Source organism: Mus caroli, unplaced genomic scaffold (genome assembly GCF_978045245.1).
Source record: "Mus caroli unplaced genomic scaffold, Mus_caroli_1 scaffold_16, whole genome shotgun sequence".
NCBI lineage: Eukaryota > Metazoa > Chordata > Mammalia > Rodentia > Muridae > Mus > Mus caroli.
Window position 1 is genome coordinate 55,799,854 of NW_028227271.1, and position 23,712 is coordinate 55,823,565.

The 23,712-nt window shown below is 37.2% G+C and overlaps 1 protein-coding gene across 3 annotated transcripts in view; it reads left to right on the top strand.

Moving 5' to 3' along the window:
* Csmd3 (CUB and Sushi multiple domains 3) overlaps window positions 1–23,712 on the top strand; it is a 1,262,970-nt gene that overhangs the window by 152,590 nt on the left and 1,086,668 nt on the right. For all 3 annotated transcript variants that reach the window (XM_029469819.2, XM_021183659.3, XM_029469820.2), the window contains exon 3: window positions 19,200–19,312. In XM_029469819.2, the coding sequence (XP_029325679.1) occupies window positions 19,200–19,312 (113 nt within the window). The remainder of the gene's footprint in view (window positions 1–19,199; window positions 19,313–23,712) is intronic.

The window sequence follows — 23,712 nt, forward strand, 5'->3', positions numbered from 1 at the left end:
TTATATGCCCCAATATAGGGGAATGCCAGGGCCAAAAGAATGGGATTGGGTGGGTAGGGAAGTGGGGGGCGCTATGGGGGACTTTTGGGATAGCATTGGAAACGTAATTGAGGAAAATATGTAATAAAAATATTAAAAAAAAAAAAAAAGATTGCATCCTGGATCCTTACAAAACCAACATCACCGAACAATATTGTCAAGTTCTGCTGCCAGATCAGAATGTAGCTAATGCACCTTGGACAAAAGTTACATTACCTTCTTTTCTTGGAAGTTACTTTCAAGGAAACCATATCATCTTAGGCATTTCTCCTTTAATAAGTATAAATCTTTACAAGATGGAGTCTCCAAGGTATAGGTTTGTCCTCTAGATAGAATCATGATACTCATACAACCCATAAGTCTTCTTTTAAGTGGTGATGATCTCTAGCAATCACAGCTGCTTTTTAAGAACCAACTGAAATACACTTCTATCCTGACATTTCTACAATTCTCATTTTAACTTCACTCATGTTCTAAGTACACAGCAGATTAAAGGCAAATTTTTCACCAAAACATCAAAGAAATGATCCACTCATACCACAGGTTCTGACTCCTTGAGTTTCTCCAAAATTTCATGAACTAGGCCTTATCTGTCTGTTTGTCCTTCAGTCACAAGAAATTGACACAAAATTCTTCGAAGTCTTGTCTAAATATATAATGGCTTTTTAGAACAAATTTTGAAATACTTTTGCATTTCTCTCACATAGCTCTTTCAGGGTCATAAAAAGCCACATGGTTATGTTTTTCACAGTAATAGACCCACTCCTGGTACCAATTTATATTTGTTTTGTTTTCCTACTGCAATAATAAAATACTCCAATAAAAACAACACTGGGCAGAAGGAGTTTATTTGGCTCACAATTGCAGGTTATATTCTATCTTTATGGAAAAGTCAAGGTACTAGTAAGTTGAGTTTACTGATAACACTACAGAGAGAACAGAATGAAACCCTGCATGTACAATCATTATGTTCACATGGAGGATACTTTACTGAGCATGAGTTTATGAAGATTAATCCCGCATGGATTATTATAATAATAATGTTTAGCATGTGTCAAACACTATAATAATTTTCATAAATTTTATTTGATATTGTTCTTTTAACATTACTATGAGATAGTACTTAGTAATAGCCACTTATTATTTTTTATTTTATAGCTACTTGAATAATATCAAATTGCTAATAAGAGCCTAATTTTTTTCAATTATAGATGGTAGAATATGAGGTAGTTGTCACAGTCTACTGCTTTTCAAAAGCCTTAAAGCTTAAAAAATATAAACTCATTAATAGAAGAATGTTCAAGGTGAAGACAGATTAAGATAATGTTAAATATCAGACATCTCTTGTAAGGTATACGTTTATTAGAGTTTATGTTTTCTCAGTGGTTGGTTGAGATTGCCTTTGGAAATATGGACATTTGTTGCCTTAAAAATCTATGATTTTATGAATGAAATGAAAAAATGTAGAAAAATTGAGACATTAAGTTTATTTTGAGTTATTCACAGAAGAACAAATATGAGTTAAAATGATTACCTTTTAAATATTTCATTGTCTATTTTCCTGGACATGTACATAATATTAGCCTTGAAGAACAAATTTCATACTCATTGAGAAGAATTGGTTATATCAGCAGCCTGTCTCTACACAGATGAGCTGGTGAAACAATCTGAGACTGTTTTTGAGGGGAAAAAAGTTTCTATCCATTAGATACTAGTTTTATCATCTGTGTAACTCTCAGAATTCAGAAAAAAAAAAAACTAAATAATCCAAGTTCAAAGGAGTTTAATGAGAAAAATTCAAAGCTTAGGGACTGATACATGTAGATCATATGGACCCTTCATAACTCTTAGTATATTCAGAATTTGGAATCGTTTCAGGAAAATACTAGTAATGAGCTCATTTTTAGTCACAAAGATGCTAGCATGTAAAGCTAAAGGCTGTATCTACCCCAAGCTTGTGCAATAAGTTGTGTAGATGTTGTTTTAAGCCTTGGACCCTTGTTGTCAGTTTGTAGAGAACAACCTACAGTCTTGGTAGCAGCATAGGGGATTCCCATGGATCCCATTTGGGCAATAACTCAATTATATCTAACAAAATCCTGATACTGACAACTTCAGTTTGTGGCAAGAGATGATGAGTTTGAATGTTCTCTGTTCTCTCCCTGTTATTTGGTGCATATATATGGAGGATTCTACTGTATTAAGTTTCCACACTACCTTGAAATGACTCTGAATTTTAGCAGCCTCTCCCCATATATCCCTTCCTTCATTTATCTTGACCTTCCCATTCAGCCCCCAAATGATCTACAACTATTTATTCTATTTACATTTTATAAAAGATCTCTGTACTCTCAAGTCCCTTACTTTATACCAACAGTCTGTGGTTCTATGGATGGTAACTTGGTTATCATTGATTTCACAGCTAATGTACACTTATAAGTGAATATATACCATATCTATCTTTCATGATCTGGCATACATCATTGGGGAATTTTTTCTATTGTCCTACAGTTACTTACAAATTTCATGATGTTTATTTTTATGGATGCATATTACTTTGTTATATAAATGTACTGCAGTTTTCTTCATATTTACATTTGTTATATAAATGTACCACTCATAAATTTGTCCCATGAGGGATGTGATGGTTTGAATATGCTTGGCTCAGGGAGTGGCACTATTTGGAGGTCTAGCATTGTTGGATTAGGTGTGTCACTGTGAGTATGGGCTTTAATACTTTAGTCCTAGCTGCATAGAACCAAGTCTTCTGCTAGCAGCCTGCAGATGAAGATATAGAATATTTGGCTCCTCCTACACCATGCCAATACCACGTGTGTAATTGGTAAAATCTCATCCTGTTCTCTGGACTGCTACTTTGTCTTTTGCAGTAAAAAGGCTTCTCATTGTTACAAGGTGCCATTTCTTAATTGTTGTTCTTAGTGCCTGTATTAGTCAGGGTTCTCTAGAGTCACAGAACTTATGGATAGTCTCTATATAGTAAAAGAATTTATTGATGACTTACAGTCGGCAGTCCAATTCCCAACAATAGTTCAGTCGCAGCTGTGAATGGAAGTTCAAGGATCTAGCAGTTACTCAGTCTCACACGGCAAGCAGGCGAAGGAGCAAGAGCTAGACTCCCTTCTTCCAATGTCCTTATATTGTCTCCAGCAGAAGGTGTAGCCCAGATTAAAGGTGTGTTCCACCACACCTTTAATCCCAGATGAAAGGTGTAGCCCAGATTAAATCTCCTTAAACTCGGAGATTTAATCTTCTGGAATCCATAGCCACTATGTCTCAAGATCTCCATACCAAGATCCAGATAAGGATCTCCAAGCCTCCAGATAAGGGTCACTGGTGAGCCTTCCAATTCTGGATTGTAGTTCATTCCAAATATAGTCAAGTTGACAACCAAGAATAGCCACTACAATCCACCCCTTGTCAACTTGACACAAATAATATCCCATGTTTACATGAAACAATAACAAGGTTGTGAATACGCCTAACATGATATAACTATCCCTCGTACAATCGCAAACGCATTTGTAAATTTACAATGGGGCATTCATATTACTTTATAATCCTCGTTTCTGCAACTGGTTACGTGGCCTTAATTGGTATTTATAACTACCTTCCTCTACTACCCATTCTGTATTTCCTTCACCTTCGGCCAGCACCTCAGCAGGTCTTGGCTCTTTTCCTGGAGGATTGACCCATACCTTCATTCCTGATGGGTCTGAGTCCTTTGTCATCCTGCTTGGATTAGGTTGTTGTAGTTTCCCATTGACTTTAATCACAGGACATGGTAGTACTAGGAGACGCCCTAAGGGATCTCCTACACTCCAGACATAATCTTGCTTACCTCCATTGTGAAGAGGTAATCCAATTTCCCCATGGTAATCTGGATCTATCACTCCTCCTAACACGGTTATTCCTTTTTTAGCCTGTTGGTTTAAGGGCATTAGAAGCCCAAAATGACCAGGGGGAAGTCTGAGCTTCCAATTCAATGGAATGTTTGTTGTAGCTCCTGGTAGGAGCACTCCCCTCTCTGGAGCCAAAACTTCTAGGCCAGCAGAACCTAGAGTTATGGGGACAGGAAGCAAAAATTTTCCTAGAGGGTCACTAGGAGTGATAGTAAGTGGAACTATTCCCTTTTCCACCCCTTGATTCCTGGACCCATGAATCCTGGCTATGGGTGAAACTGTACCATATATCGAGCGCTGATTCAAAGCATATACTGCCTTCTGAAGAACTCTACCCCAGCCTTCCAAGCTGTTACCACCTAATTGGCGCTGTAACTGCGTCTTCAAAAGGCCATTCCATCTTTCTATCAGGCCAGCTGCTTCAGGATGATGGGGAATGTGGTAAGACCAGTGAATTCCATGATCATGGGCCCACTGTCGTACTTCTCTGGCTGTGAAATGAGTTCCTTGGTCAGAAGCAATACTGTGTGGAATACCATGACGATAGATAAGGCATTCTGTCAGTCCATGAATGGTGGTTTTAGCAGAGGCATTACGTGCAGGAAAGGCAAATCCATAACCAGAATAAGTATCTACTCCAGTAAGAAAAAAACGCTGTCCTTTCCATGAAGGAAGTGGTCCAATGTAGTCAACCTGCCACCAGGTTGCTGGCTGGTCACCTCGAGGAATGGTGCCATACTGGGGCTCAGTGTTGGTTTCTGCTGTTGGCAGATCTGGCAATCAGCAGCAGCTGTAGCCAGGTCAGCCTTGGTGAGTGGAAGCCCGTGTTGCTGAGCCCAAGCATAACCTCCATCTCGACCACCATGGCCACTTTGTTCATGTGCCCATTGAGCAATGACAGGGATGGCTGGGGAGAGAGGCTGACTGTCCACAGAACGGGTCATCTTATCCACTTGATTATTGAACTCCTCCTTGGCTGAAGTCACCTTTTGGTGAGCATTTACATGGGACACAAATATCTTCACATCCTTTGCCCATTTGGAGAGATCTATCCACATACTTCTTCCCCAGATGTCTTTTTCACCAATTTTCCAATTGTGATCTTTCCAAGTCCCTGACCAACCAGCCAATCCATTGGCTACAGCCCATGAGTCAGTGAATAATCGTACATCTGGCCATTTCTTCTTGCAAACAAACTGTAATACCATGTGTACTGCCCGAAGTTCTGCCCACTGTGAAGATTTCCCTTCACCTGTGTCTTTCAGAGTTGTCCCAGAAAGGGGTTGTAATGCTGCAGCTGTCCACTTCTGGGTGGTGCCTGCATAACGTGCAGAGCCATCAGTAAACCAGGCCCTAGTCTTTTCCTCTTCGGTCAGTTGATCATAGGGAACACCCCATGAGGCTATAGGCGCATGCTTGGCAGCAGATGGCATTGTAACAGGAGTATAAACCATAGGCATTTGAGCAACTTCTTCATGTAACTTGCTTGTGCCTTCAGGACCTGCTCTGGCCCGATCACGTATATACCACTTCCATTTGATAATAGACTGCTGCTGTGCGCGTCCCACTTTATGACTTGCAGGGTCTGATAGTACCCAGCTCATAATGGGTAATTCAGGTCGCATAGTAACTTGGTGTCCTATTGTCAAACGTTCAGTTTTCACTAAGGCCCAATAGCAGGCCAAGAGCTGTTTTTCAAAGGGAGAATAGTTGTCTGCAGATGATGGTAGAGCTTTGCTCCAAAATCCCAAAGGTCTTTTCTGTGATTCACCTACAGGGGCCTGCCAGAGGCTCCAAACAGCATCTCTATCAGCCACAGACACCTCAAGTACCATCGGGTCTGCTGGGTCATATGGTCCAAGTGGTAGAGCAGCCTGCACAGCAGCCTGGACCCGTTGAAGGGCCTTCTCCTGTTCCAAGCCCCACACAAAGCTAGCAGCTTTCCGAGTCACTTGGTAAATAGGCCTAAGTAACACACCCAAGTGAGGGATGTGTTGTCTCCAGAATCCAAATAGACCCACTAAACGTTGTGCTTCTTTCTTGGTTGTAGGAGGGGCCAGGTGCAATAACTTATCTTTCACCTTAGAAGGAATATCTCTGCATGCCCCACACCACTGGACTCCTAAGAATTTCACTGAGGTAGATGGTCCTTGAATTTTGGTTGGATTTATTTCCCATCCTCTGATACGCATATGTGTTACCAATGAGTTCAAAGTGGTTGCTACTTCCCGCTCACTTGGTCCAATCAGCATAATGTTATCAATATAGTGCACCAATGTGATATTTTGTTGAATATCCAAACGATCAAGATCCCTTCTAACTAAATTATGACACAGGGCAGGAGAGTTAATATATCCTTGAGGCAAAACTGTGAAGGTATACTGTTGGCCTTGCCAACTGAAAGCAAATTGCTTCTGGTGGTCCTTATGGACAGGTACTGAGAAGAAGGCATTTGCCAGATCAATAGTCGCATACCAGGTGCCAGGAGATGTGTTAATTTGCTCAAGTAACGAAACTACATCTGGTACAGCAGCTGCAATTGGAGTTACTACCTGATTTAGTTTTCGATAATCAACTGTCATTCTCCATGATCCATCTGTTTTCTGCACTGGCCAGATAGGAGAGTTAAATGGAGATGTGGTGGGAACCACCACCCCTGCATCTTTCAAGTCCTTGATAGTGGCAGTAATTTCTGCAATGCCTCCAGGAATACGATACTGTTTTTGATTCACTATTTTCTTTGGCAGAGGCAACTCTAAAGGCTTCCATTTTGCCTTTCCAACCATAATAGCCCTCACTCTACAGTTCAGGGAACCAATATGAGAATTCTGCCAGTTTCTGAGTATATCTATCCCAATTATACATTCTGGAACTGGGGAAATCACCACAGGATGTGTCCGGGGACCTACTGGACCTACTGTAAGTCGGACATCAGTCAAAACTCCATTAATCACATGCCCTCCATAGGCCCCTACTTTAACTGGAGGGCCACAATGTTTCTTGGGATCTCCTGGGATCAGTGTCAACTCAGAACCAGTATCCAGCAGACCCCGAAAAGTCTGATTATTTCCTTTTCCCCAGTGTACAGTTACCCTTGTAAAAGGCCGTAGGTCCCTCTGGGGAAGAACTGGAGAAAGGGTAACAGCAAAACCTTTGGGTGTCTTATCAGGATCCTTCCTCAGGGGAACCTGGCCACCCCTTCATTCAAGGGGTTCCGGATCTGCAAACTGGCTCAAGTCTGGAAATTGATTCACTGGCCGAGATTGCTGTTTACCACGATCTAATGTAGCCTTTCTTTCATTTGTTTGAGAATTTTTTTGCTTATACAAATCAAACAAATATGCAGTAGGTTTCTTATGTATTTCATTCCTGGAAACACCATGATTGACTAGCCAGTACCAAAGGTCCAAGCGAGTCATGCCATTATAAATTTCACCATTCCTGTGCTGACTGTTACTGGGTCTGTCATTATAAACATTCTTTTGCCTACGCTGTCCATTATAATAACTAGAATCACCTTGTCTCCGGCGATTCAATGCTGCCACCTGGCCCTTGTTACCTTGGAATCCAACTAAACCCAGTGAATTTAAATCATCTAATTGAGCAGAAGCATCTCCAATGCTAAGATCTGGCACAAGGAAAAGGGAAAGAACAAAACCCTTCAAATGTGCTGGTGCCCCTCTCACCAATTTGCGTCTTATAGAGCTGGTGAAGGGCATATCTTCTGGACCTTCCCATTGTGGACAATTAGGCTTTACACAATATATCCACTCTAGCATTGCATTTTCCCTAAGTCTTAAAATCCCTTCATCAACACTAAGCCATGGAATATCAGGCATCTCCAAGTCATTTCCAGTAGGCCATCTTTTGATAAACACCTCAGCCAACCATTCAAACAAACTTTTGACACCTTTTTTAACCATGCGAGCTTCTGTATTAAACCTAGAATCTCTACTCAGAGGGCCCATGTCAATAAACTCAGCCTGCTCTAGTTTTATGTTCCTTCCACCCTTATCCCACACCCTTAAAATCCATTCCCACACATATTCACCAGGTTGCTGTTTGAATGAATTAGCAAACTCATTAAGCTCCTTAGTAGTGTAGCAAATTTCCTCATGGACTACACTTTCTACCTCCCCTCTAGGAGCCTGTTTTGCTTTGAGTCTGGTTACAGGTCTAGAAGAAACTATTGGTGGGCCTTGAGAAACATCAGTAGTGAAAGTCATTGCTGGTTTATCAGACTCTGCAAAATAAATTTCCTCATGTGGGGAAGGCATTATTTCAAGGGGTGGGGCTGAGGGTACTACTTCCTCAGGTGGGGCAAACCCTTGAGAATTTGAAGATTCAAAATTCTCAGCTTCAACATGGTCTTCAAAATTCTCTGAGCTCCCAGGAGGGAGAGAATCTGGAGAGGTTTCAGTAGTTGAAAGTGCTGGTGGCTCAACAAGCCAATTCCAGTATTTTAAAAGATTCATCCTTGTACTTCTGTTACTCTAGAACCACTCCTGGTACCAAATTCTGTATTAGTCAGGGTTCTCTAGAGTCACAGAACTTATGGATAGTCTCTATATAGTAAAAGAATTTATTGATGACTTACAGTCGGCAGCCCAATTCCCAACAATGGTTCAGTCGCAGCTGTGAATGGAAGTTCAAGGATCTAGCAGTTACTCAGTCTCACACGGCAAGCAGGCGAAGGAGCAAGAGCTAGACTCCCTTCTTCCAATGTCCTTATATTGTCTCCAGCAGAAGGTGTAGCCCAGATTAAAGGTGTGTTCCACCACACCTTTAATCCCAGATGAAAGGTGTAGCCCAGATTAAATCTCCTTAAACTCGGAGATTTAATCTTCTAGAATCCATAGCCACTATGTCTCAAGATCTCCATACCAAGATCCAGATAAGGATCTCCAAGCCTCCAGATAAGGGTCACTGGTGAGCCTTCCAATTCTGGATTGTAGTTCATTCCAAATATAGTCAAGTTGACAACCAAGAATAGCCACTACAGTGCCCATACTAATAATGTTCTGTTTACATAGTCTTTTCCTATCACAGAAACTTCAAAGCTCTTCCCTACTTTCTTTTCTATCATGTTCAGTATATCTGATTTTATGTCGAGGTTTTGATCCATTTGGTGTTGAGTTTTATGCAGGGAGTTGTTTACTGATATATTTAGACTTTCCCACATGTAGATATCCAGTTGACCAGCAACAGTGGTTAATGATGCTCTCTTTTTTAAAATGTGTATTTCTGGGTTCTGTATAAACGAATTAAAAGTATGAGGATTTACATCTGGGTCTAAATTTCATTCCATTGATAAACTTATCTGATTTTGTGTCAATATCAATACCATAAAAATATTTTTGTTTTTATGGCTTTGTAGTAAAACGTTAAATTGGGGATTTATAATACCTCCAGTAGTTCTTACTAAGGTTGTCTGTCAAGTCACTTTGTAATATTCTATGGCATCCTATCTCTTCTTCCTTTATAAAAAGTCCTATGAGAAACTTAATGAAAAACCCTGTGTATTGAGTGTTGAAATGGTTTTCTTACTATTTAAATTTCTTACAATTTTATTTTAATTACAAGTTATTGTGTTAGTAGTTTCCATATTAGTCACTGGTGTTAATTTTTAAGTGATCAATTTAATTCCCCCTGTAACTACTTACAGTTATTACAGAATGAAGCACAATAAATCTTCACCATTTTTGTAAGACAGAATGAAACAAGGCCAATGTCTCAAAAGGAGTCATAAAACTATAATGATACAATCTCTAACTATGTAACCATCAGCCTCTGTTGATAAGAGACTCATGAATGTGCATAAAATTCCAGTTGCTAAGAAATTTCAAGTGGTTTCATGAAGCCACTGCTTCAGAAGATATTATTTTCTATACATTGTGGAACTCAGAAGTTAAGGGGAAGCTGTGCACGTTATGAAAGTTTATTTGAAATATTTTAAATATGCAATTATTATAAAGTATATTTTCAAACAAAACATGATTTGAAGCTTTGCAATATGAGATCTGAATTTAAATATTCAAATATTTTGCATTTCATCTATATTCTATTTTTCTTGGTGGTATAAAATCATAATCTATACCAGATAAAGATATTATATAAAGTCATTGTACTGATTCAGACATTGTAGGAATTCACTGCAAATTAATTCATTAATAAATGTTTATGCTAGGATTTATGTTTTTCTCACAGGGGTGTATGACGTAGTGGTATAGCATCATTTGTTTTTCTCATAGGAATGTATGATATAGTGGTATAATGGGTGACACTTTTCTTAAAGAAGGTTCACATTTTCTAGGGTTTGTCGTTAAAGAAATGACAGCTCAGAAATCAGTGTAAGCTGTTTAAATTCTTTCAGCTGACAGTCACTGGGTCATAGAAACACACATAATTTCTGACCTCAATCCATTTCTTCACTATGATTTTCCATCAGACAAATTATTTTTTCAAGGAAGGTTTAATTCATTTCTAATTCATCTTCATTTCCTCATAAACATGAAGCAAACCTTACGAATATATGATACAGACTAGAGCATAAACATTAAAAACAATGTAACCTCAGGTCACTGATCTCAGCTATGGTTATGGAGCCACAGTCATGAAGAATCATTCTCTAACTAGAGGGAGCAGTGTACGGAAAAATCACTAATGGTTAGCAAAGTTAGTTCTGTAATGAAAGTTAATATGTCAGCGAGGTATAGTGTTCTGTGATATCATTTATAACATGTAATTCTCCCCTTTACAGAGATGTGCATCTCTCTCTCTCCCTCTTTCTGCATGTGTCTGTCTCTGTCTCTCTCTCTGTCTCTGTCTCTGTCTCTCTCTGTCTCTGTCTCTCTCTCTGTCTCTGTCTCTGTCTCTCTCTGTCTCTCTCTGTCTCTCTCTCTGTCTCTCTCTGTCTCTCTCTCTGTCTCTCTCTCTGACTCTCCCTCTGTCTCTGTCTCTCTCTCTCTCTGTCTCTCTCTGTCTCTCTCTCTGTCTCTGTCTCTCTGTCTCTGTCTCTCTCTGTCTCTCTCTGTCTCTCTCTGTCTCTCTCTCTCTCTCTCCTTTCCTCATCATGCTCAGCTTCTGTTTTTCCATTAGTCTTAGGATTGGGGCCTTTTCTGGGTGATCAGCATACTAGTGGCCAAATAATTAAACAGAACATACAATCTTACTCTTTCTCAGTAGCCAGCAAATATCAATAGTTCCCCAGTTAGTGGATGGATTCCATATACACTTTCTTGGCCTCAATGTTAGGATTTTGTCTGGTAAAAGCTTGCATAGGTCTTATTCACCTGTCAAAATGATTGTGAGGTCACATGGGCATCTGCACTCTTCTGTCTGTAAAACACACCACTTCCCTCAAGTGATCCATTACCTTCTTTTGTATTTGTATTTGTATTTGTATTTGTATTTGTATTTGTATTTGTATTTGTATTTGTATTTGTATTTGTATTTGTATTTGTATTTGTATTTGTATTTGTATTTGTATTTGTATTTGTATTTGTATTTGTATTTTTTTTTTCGAGACAGAGTTTCTGTATAGTCCTGGCTGTCCTGGAACTCATGCTGTAGACCAGGCTGGCCTCGAACTCATAAATCTGCCTGCCTCTGCCTTCTAAGTGTTGGGATTAAAGGCATGCGACACCACCACCTGGCACCTCTTGTTCTTAATATCTTTTTATTCTCTGTTCATCAAAGATCCCATAGCTTAGGGTAATATATGAATGCCCTACTCAGTTAATTAATTGAGCAAGTACTTACTGTGGGATTCTTTTGTGTCAGGCTTTAACTGAAGCACTAATGGTAGACTAGTAAGATCACTAAGTTGTCTTCATGATGATTAGAGTCCAAATGGGAAATAGTAATACTAATTAAATATAACCTATAATAGAAAATTTTTATGGGATGTAGGACTTTATGTTTTCCCAGATCAAGTCTTACAGGATAGAAAACACTAGTCATTGTAAATACCCATGATATAACTATCATATTCTTCCTTCATTATTTGAACTAAAACACAAAAAATAAATCTCTGTATATACCTCATGTCAGTTCATGATGACTACTTATGTATAATTGCAGACAAGTAGCCTTTACTGTAAAATAATTTTCATATTACCTCTATCTGTTATGTTGTAAAATCCTGATGATTTTTTTTCCTAAAGTTGAAGTAATATATTATTTAAATATCTCTGTGACTACAAGTTTGTACTCAAATATAAATTATTTAAAGGTTAATATGTGCATTTGAATGTAATATTTTAATGTTTTAATTAATATGATAAAGACAAAGAAAGGTTGAACTGGGGTTTGATTAGAAATGCTGGATGTTGGTCGGTGGATAGAGATGCTTTGGTGTTTAAGAACACTGGTTGCTCTTTCAAAAAACTAGGGTTCGATCCAAGCATGGTGGCTCAAAACTGTGTAATTCCAGATCCAGGAAGTCTGGTGCCTTTTTCTGGCTTCCATGGACACCAGATATCCACATAGTACACAGATATACTGCAGATAAAATATTCATACACAAATCTAGAAAGTAATTTTTAAAAAGGAGTCTTTCAAGCTTCGGGATACCCACGAAAAAACTCACAGACCATATGAAACCCAAGAAGAAAGAAGATCAAAGTGCAAGTGCTTCAGTCTTACTCAGACCAGGGAAGAAAATAATCAGGGGAGGCAGAGGGAAGGAGGGATTTGTGAGAGAAAGAGGAGGGAAATGGCTGGAGAGATGGCTCAGCGTTTAAGAGCACTGACTGCTCTTCCAGAGTTCCTGAGTTCAAATCCCAGCAACCACATGGTGGCTCACAACCATCTGCAATGAAATTGGATTCCCTCTTCCGGTGTGTCTGAAAACAGCTACAGCGTACTTACGTATAATAAATAAATCTTAAAAAAAAAAAAAAAAAAGAGGAGGGAAAAACGGGGCAGTATGAGCTGTGGGAGGAGACAGAAGGGAGCAGTACAGAGGGTTAGGAAATTGAATGATGTAATGTATCAGTGGGGGATGGGAAATAAGGGTACTACTAGAAAGTCCCAGATTCCGGGCCCCAAGAGGCTCCCAGACCCAACATGGAGGACATTATTTGAAATACCCAACAAAGGGGAGAGAGAACCTGTAGAGACCATATCCAGTGCATAGGCACGACCCCTGGTTGAGGAATGGGGCCACACACCCATCTCAAAATTATTAATCCAGAATTTCTCTTGTAAAAAGGAAATGCAGGGGCAAAGAGTGGAGCAGAAAATGAAGGAAAGTCTATTCAGAGATTGCCCCACCTGCAGACATCAAACCCAGTCACTATTGCTGATGCCCAGGCTGTCTCCTTAGAGGCTCTGCCAGAGCCTGACCAGTACAGCTGTGGATGTTTGCATCCAACCATCAGACTGAGCACGGGGTACCCAACAGAGGAGTTAGGGGAAGGACTGAAGGAGCGAGCGGTAGGGTTTGAACCCCATAGGAAGAACAACAATATCAACCAACCAGACCCACAAGAACTCCCAGGGAATAAACCACCAACCAAAGGTGCACATGGAGGGACCCAGAGGATTTCCTTATCTGGCATCAATGGGAAGGGAGACGTTTGTTTCTGTAGAGCCTTGATGACCCACTGTGGGAAATGCTAGGTTGTTGGGGCTGTAGTGAGTGGATGGATCGGGAAGCACACTCATAGAGGCGGGCGCGGGGAGGGGAGAGAGGAGATTTGTGGAGGAAAAACTGGGAAGGGGGATAACATTTGAAATGTAAATATATAAAATAATCAATAACAAAAATTTTAAAATACAAAAAAAATAGTAATAATGCCTTATTCTTATAAATGGTTTTACTGTGACCTTGATCAAGGTTTTTAAACTTATCTTTGTCTATCATGATTTTTTTCTTTTTTGTGATAAAAAATGTGTATTCATCAGATGTAGAGATATTTTAAAATTGTAAACAAGTAAATATTGAGGAAAATGTTATGAATACACAAGCTGCAAAGTTGTCAGTAGGTTCCAAAGGGATTCCATGGTGAATTACAGGGATCCCTGATATTTATGTAGATATTTAACATATTTTCTTTCTGAGCTACAATGTAGAGCTGTGCACTAGCTCCCCTGGCTAGTTCCTGACAATCTGATAGCCTAATAACAGAGGTGCATTATTGTGTGACTCTGGGGCTGCATTTCAAGTAGGACTTCATTGAAGTGAAATCAGATGCTCAGGGCTCCATTTGGGTGTGTGTAAAGGTTTGAGGTGGTTTTCATTTCTGCGCTCTTCCAACTCCTCCTCGCTACCTGACATGACATGACTTATATTCTTCTGTCTTCAAAGCCAACAATTGTGTCACTCTCATATTTGATTTTGCAATTTCATCTTTCTCTCAAACCACTGTCTCTACTGTGTGAATCCCTGGGAGCTTTTCAAATAATACAGCATGACTTCCCACTCTGTAGCTCTTGATTATGTCTGAAATGTTCCATTAGCCATGTAAGGTGACACATTAAAGAGTTCTGTGGATCTAAGCTGGGATTCAAAGACCATCAGTCAGATTTGGTTGTCTGGTTTTGATTTGACAAGGTTTTCTGATATTTCTCTCCATTATAAATATTTTGATTTCACATATTTCTCAGACAGTTTCTGGTTTGATGTAGAAAAACAATGTAAACACTTCAATGAGGGAAATGATTTTGAAAAAAATATTTATCTATTTTACATTTCTTTAAATTAAAATGTAATCATTACATAATTTCCACCTATTCTTTCCTCCCCGAATCCCTCCCACATACATGTCCCATTTTGCATTTTGTCCTCCCAAAGCCTTTCCCTTCATTCATGATATATGTGTGTGTGTGTGTATACATATATATATATATATATATATATATATATATATCCTTTAGGGTAGGCCCCCATAAAATTTCTGCTTTCCACATTAGCATGGCAAATGATGGTGTACTTCTTCAGCAATTTTTTAGGCAGCTGTATTGTTGAAGTTCCACGGGTGCAGGTACCTAATCATTTGGAAAGACACAATCTCACAGTAGGTTTCCTGGACTTCTACCTCTTAAAATCTCTCTGCTTCTAATTTCATTATTTTCCCTGAGCCTAAGGTAAAGAAATTGTATTATATATGTATGTATTGTTTGGGACACACTATGATCTCTGCATTTTGATCAGAATGGTCTCTTGTTGTTGGAAAAAAGAAGTTTCTTTGGTAACACTTATCTGTAGGTATGAAGGTAAATACTTAGATTCTTTCATAAAGTGGCAGTAGTAGCTTCTTATTTAAAATATTTATCTCACTTAAGAGACTAGCCCTCAGCAGTTAGGTTTCAAGTAGCAGGTATTTCCCTCGCTCCTGTTGAGTGGACATTAAGTCCAATTTGGCACATTAGCTGTAAATGTACTATAGTTGTATTTATACCTTGGCAGTACAGAAACATTTTAAATGAGGTAGTGTTAATAATGACACTGTATTTTCACTTATACATGTACTCCCCATATAATTATATGCATATGATGTCAAAATACACACAATATTTATGACAGTATTGTTTATAAGGCTCTGTATAACAAACACCTGCTTATTGGATAGGGAATAAATAAGGAATATTCATAGAATGGAATATGCACAACAGTGATCAATGACTCCATCTACTGTAGTCATAGCAAAAATATAATAATAAGTCAATGAATCCAGAGGCAGCATAATTTTTATGTTTCAGTAATATAAATCTTTGAAATGTGAAAATCTATTATTGGTAGAAGTCAGGATGATAACTGTCTTTTCAGAGGAGCAATAAACAACGGGACATGAAAACACAATTCAGTATTATAAGCAATGTTTTATTCCTTAATGTTAAATATATTAAGTCAGTTCAGCAATTTGTATACTTTTTATTTATATGAATTTATATGAAAGATAAAAGTAAGAGAAAAGTCATAATCATGTTTACATGTATTCATATTCTTTTCAGTTTTTATTTTTCCCATATTTAGAAGCTATATTTACATTTATATATTTATATTTAATATATAATTGAAGCTATTTAAAGTTTCAAATTGAAATAATATATCTAACAAGTGCTAACTAATATGTAAGTGTGATAAAATATTGGTTCTATAAAAACAATAGAAAATATTTGGCAGCATAGCAGAGGAAAACTTGCAGATGGAATAAAGATTATACACATAAAATAAGGAGATCCATTTAACAAAATTTAATTGCTTTAGAATTTACGTGTAGATAGTTTTGACTACAAAAGAAGTAATAGACACAGAAAAGGTCCTAATTCTTCAATGAATTCAACTGTTCAATCATCAAGTTCCATGTAGTTGGAACTACATGGAACTAATTAATTATGCAACTACATGAAACTGAATTCTGGCAACAGACTTATTGTTTTGAATTAGAGACTGATATAGTTCGGAGCCTTGAGAAAGCCATTAAGCCTAAGGGACACCTTAATTGTCACCTGTAAGACTTTAAGCAAAGAATCAGCTGAGCTCTGGGCAGACCTATGTAAGTGTGCAGTGATTATAAGTATTGCATACATTTGCGGTAAATAGAACCGGAGATACAAACAGAATGCACCTATTCTTCATTACAAAAGTTTTGAAATATTTGATCCATAAAGACAATGGCAATGAGTTCTAAATATCTTAGTCATGCTGAGAATGTTATGTGACGTTAATAAAAGTAACACGCATCATTACAATATTAAGTACAGATACATGCATCTGACAGCAGATATAACTCTATTAACTGTTTGCCCAAGACACAACTCACAATATAAAGGTCTGGGTAGATAGTGCAGTTTCTTAAACCTTTGGGCACAAGCATGGTGACCAGATTTTGGATTGCCCCCCGCCCCATGTTGAACCCAGTAGTAGCAGTGCATGTCTCAAACACGAATGCTGAAGAGTGGAATCTTGGAAGAAGAAAGGATTCCTTGAACTCGTTGGCCTTCCAGACTCATTATCAGTGAGTCCCAGGTTTACTGTGAGATCATGCTCCTCCAAGTAATCAAGAAATCTTGACCTTGATAATGTTCAAGAAAGACACCCAATATTGATACTTGGCCTCAACAAGCACAGAGCGCAGAGGTACCAGCAAAAACATTCTCAAACATATTCTCGTGATGCACATATACCACTCACCCCCACACACACACACATAAACATGCACCCCACGAAATTATTTTTTTCCAAAATCACTTATTATATAACTTATGAGATCCAGCTTATATAGAAAGAGAAGAATTCAAAGTTATGGCTACATCCTGAAATGGAAAACATTTTTAGAAAATTTACAAGTCTGAAAATATATTAGACAACCTGAACCTAAACATGTCTTACAAGCAGGATGAATCCATGACTACTACAAGTGTATACACATGCTGTTGGACTTCCTACTTGGATGGAAATGTATCTAGAGACTAGGAAGTTCGGGAACCACATAGCTCTGAAGGAAGAGCATACCGCATTTGAAGGGTATCCTAAGACATGGAAGCCCAGGAACCACACAGCTCTGAGAGGAAACCTCCTCAACAGAGGTGTTTTAGCTCCCATGGGAAGATATCCCAGGCTGAGCTGAGGAGTCCTGCTCCACTCCTTTGCTTCTTCCATTCTTCTGCTCTTGCCTTTGTCTAATGAGTCACACCAGGCAGCAAACTCGTAAAAAGGATTTATTGGGAGGGTCCAGAATAAGGGGGACAAATTCAGAGGTGGCTGCCTCTGCTACAAGGAGATGGCAGCCAGGAACTGAGCAGATCCAGCCTTTAGGATAGGAATTCCTGTGAGGGCAAAGGATTCCAGAGTAGAAATTTCCAGTGTGTGTGTGTGTGTGTGTGTGTGTGTGTGTGTGTGTGTGTGTGTGTTCCTGTTCAGACTTGGTGAGTTTTTATGCTCAGGAGTTTGTTTTGTGGAAAACTAAAAAAAAAAAAAAAAAAGATGGGTTTCTCTGCTCATACATTAGTGGCATTTGATTCAGATGTTTTGCCTAAAATTAGTGTAATATGGAGAGGGTCCTATTGAGGGGCTGGAGATAACCTATGTGACAGTTACAAAGGCTGGAGATGTAGTTTTGACAGTTAGAGTGGTATAGGGGAGGAGCCTGGCTGCAGGAATTTCTCAGAAAAAGACAGGGCCACTTTATTTGTAAATCCTCTTTGAGGTTTGACAAAATTTTCAAAATATACAAAGGGAGTCCCTAGCAGGGAAGCCTTTCCCTGCTGCTTGACACCTCATGACTACCCAACACACATGCTATGAATTCTTCTAAAACCATGGTTCTCAAAATAGGATCCATTAGGCTCTGAAGGAAAAAAAAGCTGGCACTTTCAAAAGGTCCACAGTTAAAACAATTGCCATTAATACTAGTGGATATTATATGCTACTTTTATTGCATTGACATTTCAGTCAAAGTACAAAAATAACACAAACTTTTTTTATAGTATCACAGGTAACGTAGAGGCTTTGAATGAGTACTAGCAGTCACTAGTCATTTTAAGCAATTACTAACATGAAGGAAGAAGTAATACTGTAGTTACACTTAAGTATGTCATATGAATTATAACTATGATTAACCTGAAATTTTAAATAACTAATTCATTATAACATCACATATTACTCTTTAACAAATAATAAAACAAAACAGGAACTAACACTCTTGAGCCTATAAAAATATATGTTGTCTTATGGAAAAACATACATATCTCTGAGTTGGCAGCTGAATTAGCTGCTTTTTTTTGTCATAGAATATTATTTGTACCTGGAAAATAATGACTTTAAACTACTGTTACTTGTACTGGAGTATTTATTTTCTACTTTCTTGTATATACTTTTCTGTTCCTATGTTCTTATTTGTCATTTGAAGGATATTGATCTACACACCCATTAGAATCATCACACGAATCATGTATTTAATGAAATTTTCTTCTAAAGGACCACTTACTAAAACCAATGACATACAATATTCTTAGACACAAAATTGCAAAATTCTCATTCTCAAAGTTTGAACTAATGAGAATTTTAATATATGTTACTGTTGATAGATATTATAAAAAGCAATATACTTTAATGCCAATAAAGTTTACTTGATATAATGTACTTTGATGGCTAAGTTATAATTAATTGGAAGGAAATATCTGTGTAAAATGAATAAAGAGAAAGAAAAGGGAATTTGATAACATGCCTTCTAATCCCTTTAGAAATCCTTTTAATGCCTACACTGCTAACAATTTCATTTTGCTTTTTAGGTTAACAGGATTCCACCTACCACCACCAGTGACAAGTACCAAATCTGTGTTCTCACTACGGTTGACCAGTGACTTTGCTGTTAGTGCTCACGGATTTAAAGTATATTATGAAGGTAAGTGATGGTAGTAAAAAAGACACCAATCCCCATTTTACTGTATGTGAACAGGAATCCTCCAAATGTGATGATAGAAGACTATGTACCATAGGAGTATAGTGTTAGTATTTACCTATTGGTCCCAAATCTTGTGAAGAGATGGCTTCATTTTTTTAAAGATTTATTTATTTTTATTTTATTTATGTGCACCATAGATATGCATGCAGTACCAGAGATAGCCAGAAGAAGGTATTAGACGTGTTATTCCCCAAGGAACTTCTTTTCTTATCAATCACTAATGTACTGTAAATATCTAGTGTTACTAGCTTTTATGTTTTCACACCAGCTTAATCCTAGGCATAGGAACAATGTTCCTCTGTTTCCTTAGAAGTTAATAACAAAATCAAAACAAGGCTTAATGAACCATAGTTTAGAGTAAAAGGTCAAAGAGTAATGGGTGGTATAGAGAAATCTCAATTCTGCTGAGGAGTATGGAAATGCATATGTTAAAGGGAATAAAATTCTTAGTGGTAAAAAAAATCTATTTTTGAATATTTCTGGTAGAAATCATAGATTAATAACATTCTGCTCATTTATTTAACAATAATACTTATATAAGGAAAATCTGCCCCCTCAATCATAGTAGTATTCTCTATATATAATTGTTTAAAGAATATGCTACAAAACAATCTTGAAAGTAGTATAAATGCAACAGTCCAAATTTAAGCATTTTATATCTGAGAAACTTGCAAAATAAATGTTATCTGGTAGAATGATGATTTTCCTCCTCCTCCTCCTTCTCCTCCTCCTCTTTCTCCTCCTCTTCCTCCTCTTTCTTTCTCTTCTTCCTCTTTTTCTTGTTTTTTTTTCTTCTTCTAAAATATAATGTACCAAGGAAATAAAATGCTTCCTAAGTTTATCTCAAATATCAACATATATATATAAGCTTTGAATAATTTTTTTGTGGCATACACTTCTGAATTCTTCTCTTTCAAAGGAAAAATTATTTCAATCTGAATTTTTCTTTCTTTTCTTTTTCTTTTCCTTTCTTTTCTTTCTTTTCTTTCTTTCTTTCTTTCTTTCTTTCTTTCTTTCTTTCTTTCTTTCTTTCTTTCTTTCTTTCTTTCTTTCTTTCTTTCTTTCTTTCTTTCTTTTTGAGACAGGGTTTCTCTATATAGCCTTGGCTGTCCTGGAACTCATTCTGTAGACCAGGCTGGCCTCAAACTCAGAAATCCTCCTGACTCTGCCTCCCAAGCTATGGGATTAAAGACATGCGCCATCACTGCCCAACCTCAATCTTCATTTTAATCATTTTGCAAGACATTTTTATTCATCTTGACAAGTTAATTCATAATATTCATTACCACAATCACAAAAGTTTAAATATAATTTTGATAATCCCTGTGATGTTAAGAATGCAAATATTTTCTAAGTGCTTTTTTGGAAAAAATTTTATGTTCTTTTCATTAAACTAAAAAGTTATTTTTAGGGTAGTTTACACTTCAAACAAGTAGAAAGTATATTAAAGTATAAGAGCAGGTGGTGAGTTTTGACATTAGCATGTTTTCTGGTTTAGCTGTCAAGTTCTATAAATTCATTTTCAAAGTGTTTCAATGACTATCATTGCTATTGTAAATATGATTCTTGATGTCTCAGTGTTTTGCTCTTCGTAAATTTCTGTCATATTTTTTCTTTAGGAAAAGTGACATATTCTATAACTTTCAAACATACTTTTGAGATGTTCTAATTTTAAATATATAACATAGTTATTTAAGTAGCAGTGAGGGATTGGCTACCACACTTTGGCATCTTTGCCATGTATCTTATATTTCTTGAACTTCAATAACAATAAATTACCCTAATTTTCTGAGTTTAATATAGTACACAATATGTAATTCTATAGCTCTGTATGTGGAAAATCTTAAAGATCTGTATTGGATTATTTTCTCAGGGTCTCACAAAGTGAAAATATGAGCTGATCTGAGCTCTCATCAGAAGGTACCAAAAGACCTGAACTTTGAAGCTTATTCTGGGCTACAATCATTCAAGGTTGTGGAACTGATATATGCTTCATACAAGTTGGAAGCCACGAGTGCCTAATACATATACGTCTTGTCTTACCATGATTCATGAGTCTCAGTGCCAGCCACTGGCTCACTGATCATTCTGAGAGCATCACTGCATATATTTAGTTTGATCTGATTACTTTCAAAGTAAGAGAACCAAAGATTGTGATAACACTCTCCAAATCCCACCTGTTTCCTGATGGATAGAATTGAATTATCAAGCAGTTCTAATCAATTTTTCCAGTGTGAAATAAATGGCTGAAAAATATAAATCCATCTGCCATCCTCACCAGAAGTTTTGAACTGTCTCTAACTTTCATTAGACTACTGTAGACCATGATATTAAACAATGGAGGGTGCAATTCTCCTTTCTTCTATAACATCCACATTAGGATACTCTTCATCATGGAATGAAAATATTTTTATTGAATTTCTTAGAATCAAGCTTTGATGTATGAAATTTATAAAATCTGTTTTTATTCTCAATTATGTAGATGCTTCTTTACGTTTCATCATTATTATCTCTCATTGTTTTACACTTTTCATCATTGTGGGAAACATTTATTCACAGAATTTTTCTCTCATATGTCTTTTAGTTGTAATTTTAAACAGGAAGAAAAAGGCCCTCTGTTCTCTGAAACAATGAGTTTGAGAAACACCAATATATACTATGTCATATAGTTAAATAATTGTCGAAAGCTGATAAGGGTACAGCTAATAAGAAATGTATTTTTTTTTAATGAGACAAATTATGAGTAAGGTTCTTATGCTTTTCTACATATGATGAACACATGTCAGAAACTTTTGCCCTCTTTAAAAATAGTGGGGTTTTTGTTGTTGTTGTTCTTTGGGAATTTCATGTGTTTTGATCACATTCTCACTTCTACCTCAACCCCTCCCAGATCCATGTCTTCATCCCTACCATCCAGTCCTAATCCCATCAAATTTGCATAGAGGTGGTTTTTTTTTTCATTTTTTTTTCCTCCTCAAGACCAATTTGTTCTTGCCAGATGCTCTTGGATATGCATTCGTTCACTGGAGAGTGTTTGATTTACCAGAGGCTCCACTCTTAGAGAAAATTGCCTCTTCCTCTTCTTGGAGCTAACATTTGCCAATAACTACTCAGCCAGGGGTGACACTTAGTGCCCAGCTCCCATTGCCATGCTGGGATGAGATCTGGCTCAAGCTTGCTAGGGTTTGTTCATGCTGTCACAACTACTGTGCGTTCATATGTGCAGCTGCTCTGCTGCATCCAAAAGACACTTGCAAGGAGGGAGTTCTGTAGATACACTCTATTTAGAGCTAAGTTTCCAGCAGTCTCTTATTCCTTCACCTTAACCATGTGTTCAATTCTGGGTTGATCACCATCATTTTCATATTTTAATTTAGTAGTATAAGAAATGTGGCTGACAACTCCAATATTGTGAAGCGTTTGCAGAAAATTTTTTGCTGCCCATTCACAATATTGTGATGTGGTTTTTTACTCCAGAAAATAATGTAATAGTTTTCAAAAAGCAAGAATTGAAAAACTAACACACCGGCCAGTTTCAAAAGTTTATTGAAATGTTCTACCATCACAATCTATACATAGTTTTGAGAAGTTTAATGGGAACTTCAATTTGCACTTAAGCAATTCTGATCAAATGCATAGTGGTACAAAAGTATTTTTAAATAAGAACAATTCTCAATATGTATTAAAAAACCACTTTGGAAAGAATAATGACAAATACATCAGTTATGTTTTTTTTAAAAAGCTACAAAATTGTTATAATCAATCCTTGACAAATAAAATAGTTAGACTTTTTAGATTCTACTCACTTATCATATATAACCTTCTCCTCCTGAGAACACCAATGCATCTTAGTGTTCATTTTGAACTGTAGAATTTGTTTTTAATTCTTAAGCTTTAAAAGTCTCAGCAAAATTTTGAGTAAATGCTTATAACTCACAATCAAGTCAGTCATTCTCTGGCAAAACAGCTGAGTTGCAACAAGAGAATTCTGTGCTATAACAATGCAATTATTAAATCATTTGTTAAACATATTTTGTAAAGACAGGTGTTATGATTCAGAAAACATGGTGGAACAACTGTCATTCAGGAGAAGACAGCATCCTTGTTTGTTGCCTATTGCACGGATTGAATTCTTTCGCCTTTGGCTTTACACAGAGCAGATATATATACCCATTGAAATACTATAATTCCAAAGTGACATTCTTGTCAAACAGACAATTTATGATAATGTTGTGTCAGGGCATTTTGAAATTTTTCTTATTTTTTATTTTTATATTTCTCCTTGTTTACCTACAGGCCCTTTGGTATGTATCATGGTTCCCAGATTAATGTTTCTATAG